Below are 27,870 nucleotides of genomic sequence, written 5' to 3' on the forward strand. Positions count from 1 at the left end.
TCTCTAATTCTCTCACACCTCATATTCATTCCATAACCAAATTTGTTAGGTCTGTTTCTAAAGTCAATTCCCGTGTGACCGTGTCTGAGCATGTCACTGTCGGGGGAAGAGGGAGAATTTTTCTCTGTCCTTTTTTTTAAGGTTCTTTTGGCTGGCCAAACAATCAACAAGACAGGTTAGCAGGAGAAAATAATACCAAGTTTAATAACATGTATACATGGGAGAAAGCAGGGACACTGCGTTTCTCACCACAATAGCAGAAATTCTCGTCTTAAATATCATTTTCAGCCAATGACAAAGGAGGATTTTGGGGGTGGGGGGGAGTCAGTTACAGGAGATTACCACTAAAGTACAGTAAACAAGAGTAAGGTTTATTATACAGCCCCAAGGCCTCACCTTCCACATTGATAAGTTACTAGAAATGAGCTCACCCCCCACTTTTCCCAATACAGAGAGGGAGATACCTTTACAAATGGAGACTTCCCTTGTAAATGATTGTCTGACAACTCCTCGCAGGGCCATCCAAAGAATGTGGCCAGAGAGACAGAACTCCCGATAAGATGGGCTTGTTGGTGCCTTTTCTATTGTAACCTCTATCCTAAATTATCTTTTATAGCAGTCATGATAATATCCCCTTCCTAAAACAGATTTTTTGGTTTTAAATTCTTTAGGCAGTTTGGGAGGGGAAACTCAAATATTTTTCCTGAGCTCTCTGAGTCCTTATTGTCTTCAGCTCGAAATAATCCGCATACCAGAGTGGTGCTTCCTGGGGCAGCTTGCCCTGAGCACCATCATCACCACGACTGGCTAGCCTGAGGCCCCACTGCCTCTCCCCTGGAATGCTGGGTGTCCTCCCAGCTGGTCTTTCTGCTTCCATTCCTCTCCCTCTCCTGCCTACTCTCTATGTAGCAGCCAGAGTAATCTTTTAAAATATAAAACCAATTCTTTTCAATGATTTCTTGGAATAAAATCCAAAGTCCATACTATGGCCCATGGTTATCTCCCTGACCTCGTCTTCCATCACTCTCTCTTGCTTCCACTTCACTCAGACACTAGCTTTCTTCCAGTTCCTCAATCACATGAAGCTCATTTCTTCCCTAGGTCCCTGACGCGTACTGTGCCTTTGCCTAGAACACTTTTTCTACAGCCCTTTGCCTGAACCACATCATGTAGAACTTAACTCAAAAATCATCTTAAATCAGGCAGGAGAGGCCTCTCTATTTTAGTATACTCGTGGCCCACGACCATCCTCTATCTCCTTAATTTGATTCCCCTTACTTAAAGTTGTATTTTTTTGTGTGTACTTTTTTATTGTTGCTCTCTCAACTCTACTGTGAGTTCCATAAAGGCAGAGACTCTGCCTCGTTCATCTTGCATGTACTCATCTTTGTACTAGTGCTGGTATATAATGGGTATCATTACATTTTTGTAAAATGAATGAATGAATGAATGTAGGGCAAAGGATTTAGACCAGGCCCCCAGATGCCCAGGGCTCTGTTTAAACTCTCTACTTCTCTGCACTAAAGTTTGTGTTGGTCCATTAGTCTTTTAGCAATGATCTTGATTTGAGCCTTTCCTTTTACTGGTCATGGTTTGAGATTCAGGCACAGCCTGGGTTTGTCTGAAAACATGATAAGGTGTCTGATAGAGTCCTTTATGTGAGAGGGGTATGTGGGAAAATCCACTTGGGAAAAGATTTAAAATATTTTCACTGCTCAGATTTGAAGAGACTTGGGTTTGTTTAAGAAACTGGTGATGTGGCCCATTAGAACAAGAGAAGCATTTGACGCCAAATAAAGCCTTAGATTGTAGAGGAGAGTGGAGATTCTGAACAACAACCCTGCCCACCATGACCAGAGCAGAAGACACACCACCTATTATGCCCAGTGACCTGTGCGGAGGGAACAGCAAGAGTGTTCAGCTCCTGAGTACAGGTGATGGGGATTCCTAGAAAAGAGGACTGGACATAGGGAGGAGATTTCATTCTGGATCTGGTGGGGCCAAGAACTGTGTAAATTTGGTTTTAGAGGAGAAATGAAAAATCGAGTGGTAGAGTCTTTCACTGCTAAAACAGCTGTTTGAAGACATGATGGAGTTAACGAAGCACCTGCTCACCTGTTCTTTCTGCTGAGACATCCACTGACTGACTTATCTTATCTTGATTGTGGGAGCCTACCCTTTGAGCCTTCTCAGAGACACTTGATCCGCTGACCTGCGGGAGAAGCTCAGGATTTTCTCACTCTCTTTGCAGAAGAATGAAGCCTCTGCTTGGAACCCTTTATCTCCTGGGAATGCTGGTTCCCAGGGGGCTGGGATATGATAGGTGAGTGTGAAATGGGAAGATGGGCTGTCTGTTATGATTCAGATTATGTAAATGGAAAGCTTTTTTTAAGATCAATGCAGCTAGAATCTCCCCTCTTCCTACCCATACACACCACCATGAGGTGAGAAAATAAAGATCACTGAAGTTTTCTCATTGAACATTACTCTAATAATCATTGAATAAATGAATAAATATCTAAAAACATTTCCTAGCACAAAGTATGATAAATACCAACTGATATGTCATGTTTTATGATTGAAAAAAGGAAATTACAGTGAAAATTTTATATCCCTCATTTACATAATTTCTCAATTGGTAAATCACATTATTCTAATTATGGAGAAAAAATTTTTACAACTACCAGATAATTTCACCAAGAGATTATTACAGTTAATTTTTTGGATAGATAAATAGATAGATAATTATGTATATAGCACTATTGTCAAAATTTTTCAGTTAAATTGTATTATAGAAATTTTCTCATAATATTTATAATTTGTTTAAAACACATTACACTCACTATTTCATCATTGCTACCCTATGGGGCATTTAGTTGATTTCTACTTTGTCATTCTTGCAAATAATGCCATGATGAGCATCCAGCTACTTAAAATTTTCTTTGAAAATCTTTGATTATTTCCCTGATATAAGTTAGGAGAAGTGTAATTACTGGGTCAGAAGCTGAGAAAAATTTTAGAATCTTGTTAGACATTGCCAAATTGCCCTCTAGAAGAGCTGCATCAGTTTACACACCCAACGACACTGTATGACAGCACTTCTAAAGTGTTTGCCAATTTGACAAGTGAAAAATACCCACAGTCGACTTACTTTCCATTTTGTTGATTTCTAACAAGGTTAATAAGCATTTTGTCTTGTTTATTACTCATTTTATTAGTTTTTAAATTGCCCGTTCATGTCATTTGCACATTTTTGTGTTCTCTTCCTATTCATAATGAACCATGACTTCTCTAAATATATAATATGTATTAAACTCTGCATGTGTGTGTGTGTGTGTATGTGTGTGTAGTTTCCATATAAAGCATGTTTTCCTCTATTCATACATTGCTCATTACCCTGCTCATTTGGCATATCCCATCGAGCATGTGCGGTGAGAAATAGTGCCTCCTCTTTTGCTTCATGGTTAAAGAATCTTGCAAAGAACTTGCTCTCACGGAACAGAGAAATCCTCTCTGATTTTTGCCCCAGACTAACTGTGTGACCTCAGCTTGTGGCTTAGCTTCATGGACAGTCTGATTTGAGATTAGAAAGAGAGTCCAGGATCTACGTGAGCCAAAGCCCGTGTGGACACTGCCATCTCATGTTTTCCATTAGTTTACTTGGTTTCATATAGATACTGCATTTATCTTTCCTTCTGAGCTTTGTCATTCATAAATCAGAGACAAAGATTTACACATATCACAGGGCTTTGGGGAAAAAATCAACTTGCTTAAAAATATCAAAAGCCTTAAAACTTGTACATTCTTTGACCTAGTTTCCCTGCATCTGGAAATGTATACCTAGAAAATAAACTAAGAATGGAGAGAGTTTTATGCACTGAGATGCAGCTTTATGTATCATATAAATATTATATTAAGTACTGTAACATTTGGAATTAACCTGAATGTCCCCTACTAGGTTATGTAAATGTTGATATGTGATATATGACAACAGATATTATTCATCAGCATGGGAAAATGCATGTTTTATGATAAGAGAAATATGCAGATACAAAACGTAATAAAATACTTAGAAAAGTAAAAGAAAAAATACGTACCAAAATGAACACTGTTATGTTTGGTTGATAATTTTTTTCCTTTCCCTCAACTATTCTTCATTTTGAAAATATTCTACAATGAAGATGCATAAAACTTTTATTTTAAAACATGATTGCCAAGCCCAGATTACATCATGACAGTGATTCGGCTCAGGCAGGGGTCTCCAACAAGGCGGCTTCCATTGAACAGTCCTCGTGACTGCACTTGAGGACAGCGTCTCAAATCCGCTAGTCCTGGTGCTTATGGGCTGTTTTCATTTTCACTGTCATTTACGATATAAAATGATGTCTACTTTTATATGGCTCCTACCAACTCAAAACATAGGTTAGCTGCCATTTTTGATACTCTTTATTCACTACCTGTGATGTAACGATAGCCTAAGAAATCTACAGTTAAAAATCACAAGCATTGTCATCTTTCTCTCGAGCATTTAGGTAGGTAGTCTCTCATACATATTGCATACTCTCAATAAAAGTGTAAATCTGTAGAATCATTGGGGGTTTAGCAATATGAATCAAATGCCTTGAGAATGTTCATCTTCTTTGACCTCCCAATTCTTCTTCCTGGAATGTAGCTCAAGGAAATAATCAGAAACGAGCACAAAGATTTACTCAAAAAGTCATGAACTCCAGAATTATTTACAATAGCAAAAAACCAAAAAGGGCAACAGCTTTGATATCCAGCATAGATGATAATATTTAAAGATATGATCTGTGTATTATATACTCACTGTCAAATATTATGCAGTCAAAAATAATGTTTATAAAGAGTTTTCATTGGTTTGAGGAAATGTCTCTGGTGGAATATGTAATACAAAGGAGTGAATACAAAATTATCTATAGCTATAATCTGTGCTGTGTTTAAGAGAAAGCATATGCACAGAGAGAAGACGGAGAGGAAACATGCCAGCATATCAGCAGTGGTCACCTCAACGAGGTGGGATTATTGAAGATTATTCTTTCCTTCTCTTTTCTATTTTTCTCCTCTCCACACTTTCTAAATTTTCCACTATAAGTGTATGTTAATTTTTTTAAGATGGAAGTTTGAAATACATTACCATCATGAAATATTCATGTAGCTGTTTCCTCACTAAGTAGTACTTAAAATACAAAATTTGTCTCAATATTCATTAGTTTTTTGCCTCTTTATACATTCCAGTCAAAATTCCATCAGACAATCTTTGATCTGCAGTATTTATTAATAATGTACCCCAAAGGACGTTTTCTCTGTTAAACATTTTATGAATTCCTGTTCAAAAAGAAGACACAAAGTTCAATCCTCTTTTCACTTGATCAGTGAGACAAGACCGGTGATAATTTGGGGAAGTGGCCAGCTTTTTCCTCCCCTCTCCCGATGTATTACGCATTGCCCAAGAAATTGCCTGGAAACAGGAAACTGCCTTTTCTAAGTATATGCTTTAAACATTGCTTGAGCTAAGTATTTGGGTTTCTGAGGTTTAAGTATTGTGTTTAATTCTGTGTGAAAACGATAAGCCTTTTAGTATCAGGGGTTTTCACACAAATCCCATACACTTCACTTTTTTTGCATATTACATGGACCCAGTCACTCAATTCTGGGCTTCAGAGGCAACATACTCACACATTTTGCAGACATGAGCTGGGGAAAGCCAAATGTTGGTGCTCTGTCGTGTCCAGTTACCTTCAATTTATTCCCTTCTACATTGTGAAATCTCCAGGGAATACTGGCCTGATTGAAACAGGAATTCACCAGATGCCAGCCCTGCTCTTTAGCATACTCGCTTCCTACCCCACTGAGTAGATACCCGTGATAAAGACAGACCTGGACATTTGCTGAACTATGTGAAGGAAGGAACAGGGCCGTTCCGAACAGCCACCATCCCCGGCCCCAGCACTGGCGTGAAAGCGTCTCCAGTGACCTCATTTCCCAGCAGGACACGACAGGCAGGAGGGCCAGGGAGAGGGACGAGGAGAAAGGGAGGGCTGAGGAGGTGCCCTTCTCATTGGCTTCATTCCCTCTCCTCGCTCCATTCTGGAAAAGCACGAAAATTATTCCCTAGTGACTTTATAATGCTGATACTTATTTTGCTCTCTTTGTAGTCCAAATCAGAGATGGACAGTTTTTTGGAATGGGCTAACAAATATTTTATGCTTATATTGTAGGGTATAATAAAAGTATAATTTAGCCTATGTAACAAAATTTTCAGGAAAAAACCCCAACAACCTGGGATAATAGTATTTACCTTAAGGATTGCTGTTAGGATTATATATATATGTTAGAATTACCTATCTATATGTAAATGGAGTCCTTAGAATGGTGCTGGTATGCACAATTGCTAGTAAAATGCTGGCGGTTATTATGACTGCCTATGCTTCAGTTTGGAATCCTCTCTCCCCATCCTCAATACACTTAGTGCACCATTTAATTGGCCGTTAATCAGGCACCAGCTTATCGCACCTCATGCCTTCTTATTTATTGCCTAAGTTTTTTTGTTTTTCATGTGTTTCTGTCTCATTCCCCTAAGTAGATTTTAAGCTCTGTAAGAGAGAAATCTACTTTTCTATCACTACTAACTATTATTACTTTTGCACAGAGTAGCAAGCATACTTACCCACCAGGTTGTTGAATGGATTAAATAAGATGATCATAGAAATGTTTTGGCCAGTGCCTGGCATATAGTGCTCAATAAGATCTAACTACTGTTACTATCAAATATATATATTTGCTGATTATTTGATAAAGACATGAAATGTGCTCCTGAAAATTTATGTGTAGATTGATTTTTTATGAGTTTTAAACACACCACGGAATATACCTGTTTTCCTTATGAAATGATAATATGTTTTGTAAATCAATCAGCCTCAGCGTACTGCTTGCACCAATATACGTTTTTATACTGAAATTGCTCACTCCGACGCACCCCTGCTTATTAAAAAAATCAAATGCATGATAAATATTAGAAATGAATCTCCGAATAACATAGAGAAACATATTGCTCCTCAACTATTACAATTTTAATAACATTTGTTTCTTTTAATCTCCTTCTAAAATTCATTTTCTTTGTTTTAACTAATTGTTTAGACAATCCTATCTCATGAGATTTTCATTTGGACAAGCTAAACAAGGTAAAATTCATTCAACAATGTAATATAACATTTACAATTTTGAGAATAAAGAGCTTCTGTTACGTTCAAATTATTATTATTAATTTTAGTAACAATTAAAAATAATAAATGTAGCTCCAAGTTTAAAGTCATAGAATTGTGTAGAGAAATTGATTCCTATTAGAGTGGGTAATTGTGGTACATGGTGCTAAATGAACCAGATTAAAAAACTAAAATTTAGTCAATCCAGTTACTGTAGTTATGTAGATATGAATGGAACTTGAGCTTTAATTAATTCTATCAAAATATTTTTGGTTTAGTATCATTTGAAGACAATACCAGTTCGATGGCTAAATTATTCTCCATACAATTTTTATTTTTAATATCATTGCAGCTAAAATGGATTTTTACTTTGCTTTGTTTTGAACTGTTACTGTTTTAACATTTGTTAAGCATTAACTAGGTGTCAGAAATTGTGCTCATTGCTCAACATGCATTAATTTATTTAATCCTCATAAGAATCCTTTGGGAAGGTATTATTATGCCCATTTTACAGATAAGGAAATGAAGCGTTAGCGAAAGAGCAGATATAATACCACGAATGCTCAGGTAAAAAAATGTGGGAAAATAGAAACAAGTCATTGGAATGTTAGTTAATTAGATCTCTAACATATTTCCTCATAATGCAGGGTCACTATCCAAAGCTCACACCCAGCTTCTCCAAAAGTTCACATCCCAGTGCTATTAACATAGTAATCACCATACTTATTTGTTGGGTAAATAAATTATCACTTAGTATCTGCTGATAATGAAAATATCACCCTATTTCATGCTTAAATAATGCCTTTACCTAGGGAATCAAACATTTGTTAAACGTTTGTGAGACTTAGAGATAGAGGACTAGCTGTACGACTTACTAGCTCTGCGACTGTTTGCAAATTACTTAACGTCTCTTGGCTTGGGTTTACTTCTTTGTAAAACATGGATGATAACACTTCACAGGGTTGTAATGAGAATGAAGTATATAATGTGCATGAATGTGCTCTTATAGGTGCCAGCACAATATCTAGCACAAAAGAGGCATTGAGCAGTTTTACTAAACTGTTTGTTAAAAGATAAACCATAAATAGACAATCTGAATAGGCCCATATCTATTAAAGAAATGGAGTCAATAATTAATAACCTTCCAAAACAGAAAGCACCAGGCCCAGATGGATTCACTGGTGAATTCTACCAAACATTTAAGGAAGAAATTATACCAACTCTCTACAATCTCTTCCAGAAGATAGAAGCAGAAGTCGTACTTCCTAACTCATTTTATAAGGCCAGCATTACCCTAACACGAAAACCAGACAAAGACATTACGAGAAAAGAAAACTACAAACCAATATTTCTTATAGACATAGATGTAAAAATCCAAACAAAATATTAGCAAATTGAATCTGACAATGTATAAAAATAATTATATACCATGACCATCAGGTGAGATTTATCCCAGGTATACAAGGCTGGTTTAATATTTGGTAATCAATTAATGTAATCCATCATATCAACAGGCTAAAAATGAAAAACCACATGATCATAACATGCAGAAAAAGCATTTGACAAAATCCAACACCGATTCATGATTCAAAACTCTCAGCAAATTAGGAATAAAGGGGAACTTCCTCAACTTCATAAAGAATAGCTACAACAAATCTACAGCTAACGTAATACTTAATGGTGAGACACTAGAAGCTTTCCCACTAAGATCAGGAACAAGGCAAGGAATGCCACTGTCACCACTGCTTTTGAACATTGCACTGAAGTCCTAGCTCATGCAATAAGACAAGTAATGGAAATGAAATGTATACTGATTGGGAAGTAAGAAATAAAACTGTAGTTGTTTGCAGATGACATGATCATCTGTGTAGAACATCTGAAACAACTGACAAAAAGACTCTTTGAATTAATAAGCAATTATATATAAGGTGGCAGGATACTAGGTTAATGTACAAAAGTTAACTGCTTTTCTATATACCAGCAACGAAAAGTGGAATTTGAAATTAAAAACAATTATCATTTATATTATCACTGCTAGAAATGAAATGCTTAGGTATTAATCTAGCAAAATATGTACAAGATCTACATGAGGAAAGCTACAAAACTCTAATGAATGATATCAAAGAAGAGCTAAATAAATGGAGAGATGTTCCATGTTCATGGATAGAAAGACTCAATATTGTCAAGATGTCAGTTCTTCCCAGCTTGATCTATAGATTCAATACAATTCCGATCCAAATCCCAGCAAGTTATTTTGTGGATATCAACAAACTGATTCTAAAGTTTATATGGAGAGGCAAAAGATGCAGAATAGCCAACACAATATTGGAGGAGAAGAACAAAGTTGGAGGACTGACACTATTCAACTTCAAAACTTACTATAAAGCTACTTGATTACCACTGTAATCAAGACAGTGTGGTATTAGCAAAAGAGTAGACAAACAGATCAATGGAACAGAATAGAGAGCCTAGAAAGAGATCCACATAAATATATTCAACTGATCTTTGACAAAGGAGCAAAGGTAATACAATGGAGCAAAGACAGTCTTTTCAACAAATGGTGCTGGAACAACTGGATTCTACACACAGACACACATACACAAATGAATCTAGACACAGACTTTACACCTTTCACAAAAATTAACTCAAATTGAATCACAGACCTAAATGTAAAATGCAAAACTATAAAATTCCTAGAAGACAATATACGAGAAAACCTAGATGACGTTGGGTATAGCAATGACTTTTTAAATACAACACCAAAAGCATGATCCATGAAAGAAATAATTGACAACTTGAACTTCATTAAAATGAAAAACTTTTGCTCTGCAAAAGACAACGTCAAGAGAATGAGTAGACAAGCCACAAACCAGGAGAAAATATTTACAAAAGACACATTTGATAAAGGACTGTTATCCAAAATATACAAAGAACTCTTAAAACTCAACAATAAGAAAACAAACAAGCCAATTAAAAAATGGACAAAAGACCCAAACAGACACTTCACCAAAAAAGAATCACAGATGCCAAGTAAGCATATGAAGAGATGTTCAGCATTATATGCCATTAGGGAAATGCAAATTAAAACAATGAGACACCACTACATACCTACTAGAATGGACAAAATTCAAAACACAGACAACTCCAAATTCTGGTGAGGATGTGGAGCCACAGGAAATGTCATACATTGCTGGTGGGGATGCAAAATGCTACAGTCACTTTGGAAGACAGTTTGGTAGTATCTTACAAAAGTAAACATACTGTTACCATATGATTCAGCAATCCTGCTCCCTGGTATTCACCCAAATGAATTGAAAACTTATGTCCACACAAAACCCTGCCCATGGATGGTTATAGCAGCTTTATTCATAATTGCAAAAACTTGGAAGCAACCAAGATGTCCTTCAGTAAGTGAATGGATAAATAAACAGCGGTACATCTAGACAGTGAAATACCATACAACGCTAAAAAGAAATAAACTACCAAGCTGTGAAAAGACAGAGAGAAAAGTTAAATGCATATTACTAAGTGAATGAAGCCAATCTGAAAGGGCTACATACTGTATGATTCCAACATTATGACAATCTGGAAAAGGCAAAACTGTGGAGACAGTAAAAAGATCAGTGGTTGCTAGAGGTTAAGGGGCAGGGAGGGATGAACAGGTAGGGCACAGAGGATTTTTAGAGCAGTGAAACTTTTCTGTATGATATTGTAGTGGTGGACACATGTTATTATAAATTTGTCCCAATCCATAGAACGTACAAGACCAAGAGTGAGCCCTAATGTAAACTACGGACTTTGGGAAATAATGAGTCTCAATGTAGGTGCATTGACTGTAACAAATGTACCACTGCGGTTGCGGATGTTGATAGTGCAGAAAGTTGTGTGCGTGGGGGGACCGGGATATATGGGAACTCTCTGTACTTTTTGTCCAGTTTTGCTGTGAACCTGAAACTGCCTAAAAAACAAAGTTGATTTTAAAAAAAGATACACCATTGTTTAAAGATTAATTCTTACCATTTTATGCAGTACAGTGGTTAATATTAAAGGCTCTTCAATCAGACTGTCAGGGTTTAAATCCCGATAACACTTTCCCTGTGACTCAATTTCTTCTTTTCTGAAATGAGAATAATAAGAATACCTATCTCAGAGTTTTTGAGAGAAGTAAATGAGATTTAAATTGCTTAGACCAGTGTATGTCTCATAATAAGTTTCAGTTCAATAAATCTTAGTCACTATTTCTTTTACAAATTTGAATGTACTTTTATCTATAATATCTTACTGAACTATCCCAGCCTCCCCACCCCCACCCCTCCCCAAGGTTGGAATGGCTGTTCTCGCCCTGCAGATGGAGGAACCGCAGCTCAGAGGGACTCAGTGGTGCCCAAGGCCTCACAATTAGTAAGTTGCAGGGCCAGACTCCAACACTGGCTTTTGTCCTCCAAAGCTGTGCATGTTGCTTTCTACTACCTTCTTCATCAACCTTCCAACCCTCATGACAGCCTGGCTGCTTCATTGCTTTCGGTCTTTCTTCCCTTTGCAGATTCCCCGCACGACACAGACGAGAGGTTGTGGACAAGACAGGGAGTCCGTGGAGGAGCCTGGAGACCTATTCCTATGACAGATACCACCCCATGGAGGAGGTGAGCAAGGATACATAGGGGCCGAGGGCCGGGGGTGGTCGCACCTACTTTAGGATGGGTGGGGGATCATTCACTGTTAACACCCACAGACTAGAGAGGCTCCAAACATGAGGTTGAGATGTGCCTGTGCACTGAGTTCAAGGGATTCCCAAACTCACCCCTTGATCACTACCACTGAAGCTACAAACCCTGGTGATGTGAAATACAAAAGTAAATTAACAGCAAAAAGGAAAAGGAGGAAAAGAACATCTCAACCAGTTTTTCTCTTGTGAACGTGGACCAGCATTAATCCACGCTCTTGTTCAAGTCCATAGCCAGTTTACGCAGGCAGGGCCAATGTGTACATGGGTGTGGGACGAGGAGTGCAGAAGCCCTCTGATGGAATCATATTTAGCTGAAAATGTGGTGTTTCTTGCAGGATACAAGGGATACAGGCAGTAAGAGAGAAAACTTTTTTTCCTCTCCGGAGAGGAAAACTCTTTTTCAAAGAAGTATTTCTATTGCTACTAAGATAAGTTCGGTGGATTCTGAAACTGGATACAGTAAAAAATTAGTTACTATATCTGCACATATGTAGGATGTGTGTGTGTGTGTGTATGACATTATGCAAAACTTTTTTGAAGTATAAATTCCTAAAAATAGAATTACTGGGTTAAAGGATATGCACATCTAAATTTTTGATATAAATGCACAAGTTGCCCTCCAAACAGTCTTTACCATTTATTCTCTCAGTATTGGGAAATATATTAATATTTTCCAGAATCTTTTTCAAAGAGTACAAGAAAAAATTTACGTTTTCTTCTGTAACAATCACCTAAAAGTACTGAAGATTCTACGATTTTGTACAGGGTCCAGTAAGGCCCACGGAAAACTTCTGCTCTGGTATTGGAGATGGGTCACACTTGGCTTGGCCACTTGCTCTGTGACCTTGACCAAGACATTTAACCTCCTTGGTCTCCAGTTTCCTCGGATGTGAAAGAGGGAGAGCAGCACTGATGCTGCAGCTTTGTTGTGAGAGTAAATGAAGTCGAGCACGCTACTGTTGACGGAACAGTAAATAAATAATTGCTGCGGCTGCTACTCACTGCTTGTTTGTAGCTCTCCCGAGACACGAGGCAACTCCCCGACCCAGTGCCCTCACAGAAGCACACACGACCCCCCGGCAATGAGTTCTCAGTCTCCTCCCCACTTAAGTACTATTAGTTATAATACTGCATTTTATCTGTAGATATTCCATGCTAAGATGAATGTCAATCAAGATACAAAGATTTTCAAATTGAATATTTTTTATTGCAAATTAAGTATTATTATTTACCGTAACTCTTGTCATTCAGATATTTCAACTCTGTAGAAATTGAGTGCGTAGGTATCATATCACATGCCGATGACTGTCTTAACATGTCCTATCTTTGTGAATTCCTTATTCATTCACACTTATAGAACTCCAAGTTATTGACTTACAGGCAAAAGTCTAAGACCTTTCCTTTCTAAGCATGGTGTAAGGCTCATAATTAAATTATCATCAGTTCAGGTCTACCCATGTGAACCAAAATGATTAACTTGGGTTTGATTTAGAAACTTCTGTTGGCATGTTCTGTGAAGGGCTCTTCTCTAATTTTGGATCTTCTCTAATACCCAGTTCTTCTCTAATTTTGGATCCATGGACATTAGCAAAGGATATTGTTGGGATCCATAAAAACTGAAGAAAATTCTGCAAAATAAGCCTGATCTGAAATTTCTGGCATGATAGAGTGCCACCTGGAAGTCTGGAAGCCTGGTGCCATTTGAAGGATGTATTATTATACAACGTTGCAGAAGTGTTATCAGTGGATTATTGAAATTGTTAATTCTCAAAGACTTATTTGTAAAGCTCAACAGAGTGTCCTAAGACTGGGTGACAGAGGAGATCTTTAATGTAAATGGGATGAGGTGGGTAATAATTCATCGGTTTGGTTTTCTAGTTTGTTTAGCACACAGCTGTCGCAATGCAGAGTACAGAGTTCACTATCTTAATGAAAGAAGCAGTTATCTTAATTAAAGGCAAGCAAACGATCCTCTTATTGATACCCACAGTCCTCCCTGCTGTTTCAGATCTATCAGTGGATGAACCAGATAAGTGAAAAGTACACGGAAGTGGTGACTCAGCATTTCCTAGGAATGACCTATGAGACCCGGCCCCTGTATTATCTGCAGGTGAGTGAGAAGGCTGAGAATTACCTCACTGGGGGAGAGAGGTCTCCCCAGCCCAGTCAAGGGATATTTGTTTACTATTCAGGGATCCTATAGCCAGAAACGTGGACAAGGTTAAAAGATGCAGTGCAGAAAGACATTGCCTTTTCCATCCCAAACTGGGCTTTTAAAATTCAAAACTTGTGAATGCTTACACTTTCATCATCTGGGTGGAATTGAGATCTGGAGTAAAGAGAACTTGGAATGGTTAGTTGGGACCTTGGGGGTAGGACTTAAAAATAGTCAGACCCAGAAACGGAAGAGCTCGTGCTCTAGCTTTCTTCATGCTGGGCCTCCTCATCCCCACCCAGACCAGGAACTTGGAACCGAGGATGGCGGCTGGACGGGACCTTAGACGAGCTGGCTGAGTGGTTGGCACTGTGAAGGCCTGGGTGGCTCCTGTGGGCCCACAGAGGTGGAGAGGAGGGCTGCAGAAGGGAAATCCCCTCATGTGTCAACCAGTGCCAGTTCACTTGTCACGTGTATTTTGAGTTTTTAAAAATATATATTGTTCTTTTTAAAATTTTTTTTCCATAAAAATGTTTGAAAATCATAAACAAACTTTGGTTTTGTTTCCTTCATTTTATGGTTGAGGGAACAAAGACCCCAAGAAGTGAAGTGACTTGTGCAAGGTCGCACAGCCAGATAACAGCACAGCCCGGGGAAAACCCGATCTCCAGGCTCCCTACCCCTTTTGCACGTGACATGATGAAAAGTGTTTGGGGCCAAATAGCCACTGTTCCATAAGGCCATGCCTTCTGGGCTCTCTGGTCTGGACCAGTGATTTTTGAATCCTGGCTGCGTGTTAAAATAACCCAGAGAGCTTCTGAGTAATGCTGATGCCTGGGCCCTGAGCTAATTATTCCAGGAGGAGGCCCAGGCCTGCAGCTGGGGTGGACAACCACTCACCACTAGTGGTTTTCAGACGGTACCAGCAGCATCAGCGTTACCGGGAACTTGTGAGAAGCGCAGATTCTCAGGCCCCCTACAAGTCTACTGAATCAGGAACCCTGGGCGGGGTGCCCAGCACCCTGTGTTAACAAGCCACCTCCAGGTGATCTGATGCACACTCTGGTTTAGAGCTACACTGCACGTCCGACAAGGTCCCGGCTGCTGCTGATGTTGTGGGTGCCGGACCATGGGAAGACCACTGCCAGAGCAGCTGGGCCTCAGCTTGACTGTGTTCATTGCTCTCTTGCTACTTACTGTAGACATGTTAACTCCCAGAGCGCATCCCCATGTTGGAGAGCTCTCCACAACTACAAAAAGTCTATTGGCTCTAAATTAGAACTCACCCAGGAGCTAAGTGAGTGGTTACGTTAAGTGTGGAGCCCGTACCTACCTGATTCTAGATAGGCCGTCAAACTCCGAGCTGAGTCAGCAAAAAAGACATCTAGACAGCGTCTGCCTGGGACATATTTTAAAGAATAGAATTGGTACATAATAAGGAGGCAATAAAGATAAACATATAATCAATATCTATACGCTCATAAAATGGGTAATTATAAGAGAGAGTTCAGGTAAAAGGTGGATTAGGTATTATGCCAGCAGCTTTGAGAATGGGTGAGGCTAAAAGGAAAAAGTTCCTTGACTATGAAGGCTCCAGCCCCGTATCTATCTCAGTTTGTAAGTTTCTCATAGATAGAGAGGGAGAGCCTTACCAACCCAGCTCCTGGTGGCTTTCAGTGAACAGCATGAGTCCAGGCCACTTACACATCCCAAACAGATGTGACTGGACGAACGTGGGGGTATTCACAGCTGCCTCTCCACGGAAGAGAATCCACAATTGCTGGGTCAGTTCCTACCTACCCCACCCCTCGAAAGAGGAGGCGATCTTTCTTGCTCCAGTGAAGCTGACCTCACATACAAGAATGACAGAGGGGAGAGGGGAAGGAAGATCGGGTCTGCTGGGAGGGGAGGAGTCTGTGAGGGAAGGGGAATTTAGTGAATTTAGTAAGTGTCACAGGAGATTCTGTATTTGGATCCTTTCACAGCTTCAAGAAGTTGAAGTGAAAGCTAGGATTCATTTTTGCCACCTTTTATTCTTGAATATTAACTCTTGTGCACTGTACCACTCTGAGTGGATGCTACGTGGTAAGGTTTTATGAGGTTTATAGAGATTTAGCCTTCTAGTTTGTGGCTCAGGGTTGTCTGCCTTTATTTGCAGTTAGGGAATAATTTAGGGTGTAGGGAAGACCAGGCTTTGAGTGGGGGACATGGGGAGTCAGCATGTGATCCTAAGAACAATAGACAAGGTAACGGGCAGGAAAGCAAGAGTGGCCAAGGAAAGGGTCATGTGTGTGGGCATTGCTGTCACCCCTGCACCCTTGCCTCATGCTGGAAACCACGGAGTGGAGGAAGAAAGGGACTTCTGGGGGAACAAAAGCCTGACAACTGCATGGTGGCTGACAAGCATAAGCGATTGTTTGGTAACGGAGCATGGATGTCCCCTCCAGATCAGCCAACCATCCAATAACCCCAAGAAGATCATTTGGATGGACTGTGGAATTCACGCCAGGGAATGGATTGCCCCCGCTTTTTGCCAGTGGTTTGTGAAAGAAGTAAGTGTGTTTAACTTCCTCATCCTGCTTAACATCCCACAAACACCTGTCACGTCTGGGCTATTTAGAAAGCATGCTTCTTTCCCGTGTTGGCCATGCGACTCTTCACTGAGCTGCTCCCTCACCCAAGGAGAAAGGAATTCATAAGGAGCTTCACTGAACACTGAGTTAGGTGTTCTGATCGCCTTCTAGTACATCCAAAATCATTTTTATCAGAAGGTAAACATATCTAAATGTAGTAGAAAACACATCTTGGAAGTCAGAGATGAGTGATTCCTGGCGCTGCCTCTTGCACATAGTCTGGGGCAAATTACCTAACACTAGGACCCCTAGTTTTTCACCTGCAAAAGGAGTATGAGATGACTACTTCAGGGGTCTCTTGTGTGTATTAAGAGACTAATGTATGGAAAATAGCTAGCACAGTGAATTTCTGTGTATTACCTATATCTGTCCCTTGAAGGTATAAGAAACTTTTAAAAGTAATTTAAGATACTTTTTGTGTCAATCACTTTAGAGACCAAAACATAAAGAAACCCACAAAGAGTTGTTCTCAAAGTGTGGTTCCTGGACCAACAGCATCAACATAACTGAGAACTGGTTAGAAATGCAGATTCTTGGTCTCCATCTGCCACCTCAGACCCAGTGGATTAAGGGTGAGGGGGGAAGTGTAGCCAGGCAATCTGCAGATTCACAAGCCCTCCAGGTGATTCAGATGCTCACTGAAGTTTGAGAACACGACCATAATGAACAGGACAACTGAGGCAGGGTTGGAGGGTGGAGAGTGGATGTGCAGTCACCTCTTATAATTAAGTTGAAATAGTTAGAAAATTATGAGAGAAAAGACCTCCTCCCAGGATCATTCCCAAATGTTTCTCTTCTTAAATTTCCAGATTCTACAAAACTATAAGGACAACTCAAGGATAAGAGGGTTCCTTAAGAACCTGGACTTCTATGTGCTTCCAGTTCTTAACATAGACGGTTATATCTACACTTGGACAACTGTGAGTGCATCGGGTTTGGTCCTGGGATGAGTCTAAGAATAGATCTTGACTCAGGTTCGTTTTTCTGACCTTGGTTATTGCAGCTATAAAAATGTTCTGTGGCCATGGAAAGAAAGAAGCCCCATTTGAGATAAAAATCAACAATATTTTTAAGCCAATAATCTAAGTCAAGTTTAGGATTGAGGAGGTCAAAGATCTTTTTAGAGTTGAAGTCCAGCACGTGTCTGTCTCTTGGTTTTTGACATATTCCTAGTTTTCCAGCTGGACTTAAGTTTTCTTCAACTCCATCTCTTTAAAGTTTGTGGATTGTCTACACCAATTGGGATTATGTTGGTATAAAATTCACATACCACCATGGATCCTCCTTAGCTCAGTTCTAGAAGCGTGAGGGGCACAAATGATGTACTACCCGGCCTTCATGTTTCCTTGTGATCGTGCACACAGGGGACAGACATCTCATAAAGATGTGTATTTAGTAGACAGCTTCCTCTTTAAATGGTTTCTGAAGCGTATCACTCCACAAAGAAGAGCCCTTGTTTCTAGAGTATTCACTCCTCCCCCTCTCCCATGGTCCCCCAAAGGTCCTTCGAGGGACCCCTTTTTCTGCAAAGGCTTTCTGGTCCAGAGTCTGAAGCGAGTCCTTCCCTCCGAGCTCATCTGGCAAAACCTGTCTTTATCCCCACGTCCACTCATCAGTCTTCTGCTTCCGGAAATGTGCAGAGACTACCTCTGACACACCTGGAACAGCCTTTTTTCATCTGCCAAGCTATTTCCCTTTCCTCCTGTATCACTTGGACCTGAAAAAGGACTCTGCCGCTTTCCCTGATGAAGCAGATCTCGTCCACCAAGCGCTGCTCATCTGCTCATAAGGAAAAGGCCAAACTACTCCCTCCAATTTGATGGTTTACACGTGTGTATACGTTCGTTGTACAGATGTTCCTGTTATTGGGTGTTGCTGGCCAGTCTGTGAGACTAAAAATTACATGCACAAGCTTCATAGTGTTATGGCAATTCTTCCAAACAACCTGAGGGACCATTTTTCATGTTGGAGGACTGCCCGTCGTCACTAACACTGTGATTTATGAGACCTGAGAATGGCAACACCCCTGTGTTCCTCTGTTACAGGATCGGCTTTGGAGGAAATCCCGCTCATCCCACAATAACGGCACATGTTTTGGGACCGATCTCAATCGAAATTTCAACATATCCTGGTGTAGTAAGTACATGTTGAGCAGATGAATTGATAAACAACAAAAAAGTAGAGCAGGGAAGCCAAGAAAGAGGTGAGTTACTAGAAATATATCTTTTGAAAATAAACATCCACTTTTGCACAGCTTCCTGCACTTCCTCGCAGTGTCCTCCTCTACAGGGATGAGCTTGTCTCTACAGTCAGAACCAGCAACCCTCGAGTGCAGGACTCTCTGAGGTTGGCTGAACAAGGTTACAGCAGACCTAGACCAGTGTGAATATGTTTGAAATCCTATCACTTTGTTTCAAAATATACAAATTATCATAAAGAAAAGAAAAATCAGAGAATTATCCTTGCAGATTATTTCACAGCAGGAGGGCAGAAGTAAACAAAGCCAACGTTTTCTTCTCCTTAAAGCATTTTCATGTTTCTGAATCTCAACATGCCCAGTGAATTGGAAGCACAGAAAGAGGTAGGCACAGTTAAGAGCAGTCTGGTTAAAAACCAGATGGCAAGAGTTAAAATTCAGGCTTGGCAGCTGTGTGGTTTTGGAAAAATTGCTTCATCTCTCTGCTGTAGTTTTTTCTTATTTATAATGTGGCCCATGGTAATACCATCTTATCAGTAGGTGGTTGTAGGGATTCAATGAGATGCCGCCTAGGAGGGGCTGAGCTGAGTGCCCAGCATGTAAAAGGTGCTTAACTGATGGTCCTCATTATTGTTGGTAAGGAGGACAGTCTACTGACGTCCTTGCAAAATAGCTCTCATGAGACTCAAGCCAGTTGGACAGTGGGAGAGAGACTTAGGCCAACAAGACCATGTCAGAGTCTGACCTGGGAACCCAATGACTGGTTCCCAGACATTTGTTTCAGGGCCCAACACAAGTTCAAGTAAAGGTTACTGAAAATGCCATTCCATTTTGCATCTTCCTTCCTGGGCCATGTAAGCATGACGTTTGTGTCTAAATCTGAACGTTAGCCCTCCTGCCTGTCTGTGTTCCTTCTTGAACGACTATCCAAGTTGACTTATTTAACCAGGACTAACTTAGACAAGCAAGGGCAGGCCCTGAGTCCACCCGAGACACCCTGAGCAGGAATGACTCGACTCCGGTCAGTCCTGGACTGAGGTCGGGACGCCTCCTTTGTGGTTTCCTGTGTATTTCAGGCACTGGCGCATCTCAAAACTGCGAAGACATCACGTTCTGTGGGACAGGACCAGCGTCTGAACCAGAGACTCAAGCTGTTTCCAGCCTGATAGAGAGCCAGAAGGAGAACGTCGTGTGCTTCCTGACCATACACTCTTACGGGCAGCTCATTCTCACACCTTACGGCTACACAACAAATAAATCAAGTAACCACGAGGAACTGGTAAGACCAGGGCACTGCAGACTTGAGAGGAGCCTCATGGGATCCCTGCCTTCTGCTCCCTGTCTCTATTTCTGAGATTCTGGATCCTGCACCGCTGTTCTCTCTGTTCTCCCCTTGTCTTTCCCCTGCTCTCTACACCTTGCTCGTCGCCTGCTGGGAAGGCTTCAGGTTAAATGCTGCTTTTCCTCCAGTAATTAACCACCTGTTTCATAAAGTGTCAAGTTGGGAGACACCTTAGGTATTCGTCTCAAATATAAATGAGACGATTATGTTAATAATCTGCAGGAATGTGCTTTCATTTCTGCAAATTCTCTTGAAGCTTCGTTCAGCAATTATAGCTTTTGAACCATGCTGTAAAGAACTTGCCAGCTGTTAGTGGAATATGGCATATCTAAGATAACACAGCCAATAATATCTGCTCTCTTCTCTGCTACACGCAATGCTTTATTTTCTCCTAAACTCTGCCTCTGGTATTTGCCTGGGATATTTGCAAGGGGAAGTGCCGGCGACATCCACGCCCGATCAGGGAAGCGGCCTTGTCTCTTCGGGGTCCTTCCCTGCGGCCGTGTTCACCAGGCACTAGTGGCTGAGGTGCTCACAAGGCCTGGGCTCATCCCCCTGCTGTGAACCCGAGGACAACAGACACAAATCAAAGGGAGGGTACATTTAGAATTGTTGTAATATTCGTTATCTTTTTTTAAATTATTTTTTCAATTTTTAATTGAAATAAAATACACATAACATAAAATTTACCATCTTAACCATTAAGTGCACAGTTCAGTAGTGTTAAGTATATTCACATTATTGTGCAACCAATCTCCAAAACTTTTTCATCTTGCATAATTGAAAGTCTAAGCTTATTAAATAACAACTCCCGGTCCCCCTCGTCCCTGGCACCCACCATTCCACTTTCTTTTTCTATGAGTTTGACTACCCTAGATACCTCATGTAAGTGGGATCCAGTATCTGTCTTTTTATGATTATTTCACTCAGTGTAATGTCCTCAAGGTTCACTGTGTTGTATCATGTGTCAGAATTTCCTTCCTTTTTAAGGCTGAATAATGTTCCATTGCATGTACATATCACATTTTCTTTACCCATTCATACATCGATGGACATTTGGGTTGTTTCCACCTTTTGGCTATTGTGAATAATGCTGCTTTGAACATAGGTATATAAATATCTCTTTGAGATCTTGCTTTTGATTTTTTTGGGTATATACCCAGAAGTGGAATTGCTAGGTCATTTGGTAGTTCTATTTTTAAGTTTTTGAGGAACCATGACACTGTTTTCCATAGCAGATGCACCATTTTACATTCCCACCAACAGTGCCCCAGGGTTCCAATTTCTCCACATTCTCACTAACACTTCTTATTTTCTGTTTATCTTTTTTATTTTTTAAAACAAGCTCCTCATTATCAACAAATGCTAGGAAGGATGGGGGCTAAGTTTTCTCTGTTCTTATGATCAGAGAATCCTGGTGACCCATTGGTTCTGTTATGCCCCCAGACCCTCTCCCACTGGGGCAGGACCCACAACACACAGGGCCGGGCACAAAGAGAAAAACCACCCCAGATCTTTGCTGAAGGGAACCCTTCCCTCAGCAGTCAGAACTATCCAGCAGGCCCCCAATATTTTTCTTGCAGTTGGTTTTGGACATTTGTACTACATGACCATTTTGCAAGATGTGGAAATTACTAACATTTGCCCAGATCTTTACAATTTACAAAGGGATTTTACAGCCATTGTCTCATCTGACCCTCACGACAATATAATAAGCTCACTTTGGAGATGTGGAAATTGAGACCTTGGGCTAACTATATTTCTAGAGCCCCTCTCAACAGGGGAGTGGGGATCCCGGGCTGGAATGCATGTCTTCAGTCTCCAGAGGTACGTCATCTGACCGCCTCACACTGCCTCTCTTGCTCAGAAAGGGTCTGCAAATTCTAGGAGCTGTTATCAGATGCCCAGCCCACTGTGTCCTATTTCCTCCTCACTTCTGTGCCCCAGAAGTTCTATTTCTTCAGTAAAGAAAGCTGCAGAAACATATATTTCCATTAAGAAGCCCAGAGCCCTCCTTATTTCCCAGTTTCTGTGATATTTGTCATAGATGTCTACTTCCTGCTTAAAGGGATCTGTGACAAACACAAATGAACAACCAAAAACAGGCCATCATAGATCTTTGATGGGAGAGGCCTTCCACTAGCAGAAAAAAGAGGCACGTATACCGCAGTGTTTTTCTAGGGAATTTCATTCGCTTTTTGGTTCAGGAAAACAGATCCTACTTGACCATTTTGCAAGATTTGTATTCAAAGGTTAGAGGCTTGTGTGCTGCTAATTGACTGTCTGGTTAGAGCCCTCCGGCCACAGGCTGAAGGGAGCAGGAAGGCAGGAGGGGCCTGGGGCACTGCATCGCCACTACTGGAAGGTAATTCTGAGGCGGAAAGCACTAGACCGTTGGTACTCTGTGTGGAAATCGGTAAACTGAATTGAGAAAGATTGCTTCCATTCTGTATCTCTGACAGTCTCAGGTGCTGAAGAGTTAACATAAACATTCATCCTCAAGACTTTTCAACAACAAGACAGTGTGAGAATGTTGCCCCAGTGTCAACCTTACTGAAGCGTCTGGCAGCAAAAATTTTAGGTTCTTAGTGGTAAGCTTGATAGAGTGCAAAAAGACACAGATCCGGCCAACTGTCCAAGGAGGTTTCCATTTCTGGTACTATTTACAGCCACCAGAGACTAGTAGTTAATCTCTACATATTTACAAAACCAAATTTGTAGAAATCATGATAAATCTTATACTGTGTGACAGACAACTTGAATCACTATACAGGGAAGCACAATGTTATTCAGGCCCATTGTAAACTGCTCTGGAAATCAGAATAGCTATGAGAATCTGATGTTGTAGACACTGACACTCTTTCCATGTGAACTCTTCCCACATCAACCCCTGTGTCTCATCCCAAGCTCCATCTTCCCACACATGGCGGGGGCCTTAATCAGTCTGTGTGCCTGCCTGTGACTATATGCCTATAGGAAGGGGCAGGGGAGGAGTTGTTAAACAGGCTCGGGGTCTTTAGCAATGTAAATTATGTACTACCAGCAAAGGGATTTTCATTATTTTGACCAGAAAGTGCCTTTAGGCTGAGAAGAAGGGCAGCCGAGAAATTGGCTCTCCATGCCTTGCAGTATAGTGTCAGGAGAGAGAAGAATCAGGAGTCCCACCCCTAGAGATGGAAGTCAGAGTCCAGGGGATTTCCATTTCATCTTCTCAGAAAGGACTGAACTTCTAAGCTAAGGATCACAACTGTATAATTCTCAGATATGTTATATTTCTTACTTCTATCTATGTCCCCATAGTAATTGCTGGTGGGATCATAAAAAAAATGTTTTTTTGTCAATAAAGAAGCAGAAACTAGGAAAACAGTTTCCCACCCCACAGCGAGGATTTGAGGGAGGGAACTATAAAGGGTAAAACAAGTAAAGGCTAGTGATGGGAAGAAGGAATAGTTGTCTGGGGTGAACTGCAGGAAAGAGAAAAATGCAGGACACCATTTGGATGGAAAAGGTGGCCTGGAGCTGCTCCATGTAACCCAAGTAAAAGGGGAGGCCCCAGTGGAACAGTCAGCATGGAGCTTCATTTAAAGAGACACAGAAACACATGGGAATTAGAAATAATAAAAAGCAATTCATATCTCCACCAGAGACTCTCAGAGAACTTCAGAGGGAGTGTAGCTGGTGAATCACATCCACTCTTTCCCCAAGCCCCCGGCTCTCCATCCCACCCACACACAGCAGCTACCCAGAGTCCTTTCTCTCTACATTCCATTCTTATTTCCTTACCAGAATTTCTCTCTCCAGAAATCCCCTTTCTGACTCTCCTCTCCTTCTTATAATTTCCTCTTCTTTCCAGAATCAGCTCTGGTACCTCTTTCCAGTGTAAATGACTAAACCAGCTTTATTCCTTGCACTTCTTCAGCCCAATTCTGGACAACACAAGCCCAGGAACTAAGGCCAACTCACAGTCTCTTTTCAGGAAGAGAGATGGGAGGTGAATGGCCAAAGACAGAACTCTCAGTAGTGAGTGGAGAGGAGGCAAAAAGCTTGAAAACATGTTCAATTTAATGTTTTTTCTTTTATCTTAGCCACACACAAGAAGTCCCAGTGCCCTAAGGACGCTGCCCACCACTGCTGCGTACAACCCACCACCACTTACTGCCTTTTCTCCTCTCCCTTTTGAATTTCACTGGGCCTCCCCCACTCTACCCAAGCACCACCCTGTCACACCTTAGGATTCAGCTGGACAGCACAGGACCAGGAAGGGAGAGGCAGGATCTAAAACTAGGCCTTTCAGAAGTCAGGGGAGCTGATCCACCTGCAAGTGCAGTCTGGCTGCCCTCAGGGTGAAGCAGTGGTGGGTCACAGCCCAGGCAGGGAGTAGGCACGGGGGTCCTGGCGGTGTTTGTGTAGAATCTGGGGAAGGAGTGGGATATACCATCAGGTGGAGAGAATAGAGCATTAGGGAGTCTGGGGCAGGGAGTGCTTAGAGAGACTGTTGAGAGGGTGTGCAAGGAGACTTACCAGAAGGTGAATAAACACAGCGGTACACTTGAATCTCAGTTAGTGACTTTGATCTCAGGAAAGGGTCTGCCAAGAGCAAGGCTGAGACCTTAGAAGTCATTGCATTGCGTTCTGAGGCATTTTCAGTGACGTCAGGGGACGTGGTGGCAGGTGTGGGGAAGGATGTACTTTCCAGTTCTGAAGTTCTATGAGCCCATGGAGATAAGTGTGAAATGCCTATAAAGAAAAGTAAGAGGGGAGTGATAAGAAAGGCATGAACAAAGGGCTGTGGGGGAAAAGGTGGGGGAGGGAACCAGTTGAGGTGATCAGGAAGGCCTCATGGAGGAGCTGGCATTCGAGGAATTCCTTTGAGGTTGGGCAGAGATAAAAGGGGAGGCATCCCAGGTGGAGAGACTATCTGAGATAAGATAGGGAGTCTGAGGAAATGGGCACATCTGGGAAGGAATGGGAGAGCTTGAGTTTGACTATCACCTAGGCTGGGATGTAGAGAATATGACGTTGGAAAGATGGGTTAGCGCCATATCATAGAGGATCTCAAATACGAGACTGGGAGGTTTGTACTGAACTCAGTGGGCAACTGAGCACAGGTGAAGGCTTTTCCGCAGGATCATGTCATACTTCCACCCTACAGAAGTTCACCTGGAAGCCAGGTGGTATAAGCTGGGATAAGGAATAGTGAAGGGAAGGGAAGGGAAACATTAGAAGATGATGATGGGGCTCAGGGCAGGCCGCCGCAAGATGTGCCACTCCGGTATGCGGATTATTTCGAGCTGAAGAAGATACAGGCTCAGAAGACTCAGAAAGAAACTTTGATCTCCCCCCCTGACCAACTGCCTAAAAGAAATTTAAGATGGACGGCCTGTCCCCAGGACAGGCCATCACCATAGATAACTCTGGATATGGATAGGCTGGGAGGGTCCTTGCTAAGCCCATTCTTATCAAAGCTCTGAAAACCAAGTAAAAGTAGAAGTTATCCTTTAGAAGAGGCACTTAACATTTATATGGGATATCTCCATTTGTAAAGGTATCTCCCTCTTTGTAGCAGGAAAGAGGGGGGAATGACCTTATCTCTAGAAATTCTTATCATTGCAGAAGGCGAGGACTTAAATATGCATAATAACCTTACTCTTGTTTACTGTGCTTTTCTGGTAATCTCCCATACCTGACTCCACCCACCCCCAACATCCTCCTTTGTCTTTAGCTGAAGATAGTATTTAAGATGAGAACCCCTGCCATTTTGTCAAGTTACTCAGTTTCCCTGGGTCTCTCTCATGTATATATGTTATTAAACTTTTTTATTTTCTCCTGCTACCCTGCCTTTTTAATTGTTTGGTCAGCCATAAGAACCTTAAGGGAAAGGGCGGGGGTGGGGGATTCTCCTTCTTCCCCAGCAATGACAACAGTCCCTTTCAGAGGTAATGAAACTGAGATAGGGTGATGGTGCTGGAGATGCAACTTGGTAACTATTTGAAAGAAGGAGAATCAAAGAGGGCTGCAGGGTTTTACATGTGTTTAGGGAACATGGTCAGCCAGAAATATGAGACTCAGGCTTGCCTGATTCTGGGGAGATGGTAAAATTGGGTTTGAGTACGTGGAGTCTGAAGTACTAGCAGGCTACCTGGTACAGATGTCCCACGGGAAGTTAGGGACATGGTCTAGAACTCTGGAGATGCATTTGGACAAAATACCAAGCCCTCTGGATTGTTGGATTTATTTTCACACCAGATATCTGTCTCTGCATTTCCCACCTACAGATCCAAGTTGGACAGAAGGCAGCAAATGCATTGAAAGCAAAGCATGGAACCAATTATAGAGTTGGAGCAAGTGCAGATATTTTATGTAAGTATCTTTTTTTTACCTCTTCCATAGTATCGAAGGCACAAAACAACAGTGGACTTTGGGGAGTGGGGTGGGCAGGAGAGGGAGAGGAGAGTTCCTAGGATCAACAGGAAGTTGTACAAATCAGAATGACCAAGGATAAAAGGGAGTGTACAGATCCAGAATTGTGCTCCCCAGGGATGAGGTGTGAGCTAAAAGAAAAAACTAATATATTGGCTCAGACCAGGACTCCCTCTGGCTTCAATTAAAAAGAGCTGAGAAGAGGCACAGGAGTTAACAGGAAGGACGTTTTTCAGTGACCCTTGGTCGGTGAATTCAGTTCCCAGGGGACCCATCAGGCTAAGAAAGCAGAGCAGGTGGGGCCTCGGGAAAGGATCTAAAGAAGAAGAATTTAGTTGAAAGGAGAGTGCACTGTTTTCCCCCAACCACCACCTCTTCCACCCACCGGAGGACCACCTAGAGAATATTTGCACAATATGTTCCTGTTGGTCATTTTGTTTCTGTTCCTTTAATGTCAATTCACTGTTTCCTTGAAATATTAGGTTGTTCAGTCTTTGATTCAGCTGAGAAACATTAACCAGACCTCTGCTATGTGCCAGGGATAATCTTCAGCACTGTGGGGAAGGGGCAGGGGTGGACAGAGAGGCTGAACAAAATGTAACTCCTGCCCTACAGCAGCTTAATATCAAGGGGAGGGAGAAGACAGCTAGCCAACCATGAGACCCTAACTTGAAAGAGTTTATTTATTTTGCAGGATTGAAACTTTATTCCCTGAAATGGCTATAGAAATCTGTGCTCTCATAGTACAATTTTTAACTCTGCCTTCATGGTTTCATTTGTAGACACCACATCAGGGTCTTCCAAAGACTGGGCTCATGACATTGGGATCCCCTTCTCATACACTGTAGAGCTGAGGGACAATGGTACGTTTGGATTTATTCTGCCAGAAACTCAGATTCAGGCCACTTGTGAGGAGACCATGGAGGCCATTCTCTCCATCGTGGATGATGTGTATGCGAAATACTGGTCTTCAAACAGTGCTGGAAAGGTGACATCTACCGCCGTGGTGCTGAGCCTGCTAACGTCCTTCACGTCTCTTCTCTAAGTGCATCCTCCCCAGGCCTGCTCACCCTGGTGACGTAGATGTGCTTGCAGGAAAGGTGTTGGTCTGCAGTCATAGATGAACCAAATAATTTAACTAAAAATATGCACTTTCTATTTCAATAAAGATGAA

The 27,870-nt window shown here is 41.3% G+C and overlaps 1 protein-coding gene across 1 annotated transcript; it reads left to right on the forward strand.

Annotated features, from left to right (window-relative positions):
• Nucleotides 1–2,255: 2,255 nt before the first annotated feature.
• CPO (carboxypeptidase O) lies at nucleotides 2,256–27,870 on the forward strand. Its single transcript, XM_004426840.2, has 9 exons — nucleotides 2,256–2,323; nucleotides 11,767–11,866; nucleotides 13,958–14,059; nucleotides 16,552–16,656; nucleotides 17,547–17,657; nucleotides 18,783–18,873; nucleotides 20,011–20,213; nucleotides 26,552–26,636; nucleotides 27,479–27,870. The coding sequence occupies exons 1-9, from the start codon at nucleotides 2,256–2,258 to the stop codon at nucleotides 27,739–27,741; spliced, it is 1,128 nt and encodes a 375-aa protein (XP_004426897.1). The 3' UTR covers nucleotides 27,742–27,870.

The sequence above is a fragment of the Ceratotherium simum genome, chromosome 9 (genome assembly GCF_057802395.1).
Source record: "Ceratotherium simum simum isolate JZ-2026a chromosome 9, ASM5780239v1, whole genome shotgun sequence".
In the NCBI taxonomy this organism is placed as follows: Eukaryota; Metazoa; Chordata; class Mammalia; order Perissodactyla; family Rhinocerotidae; genus Ceratotherium; species Ceratotherium simum.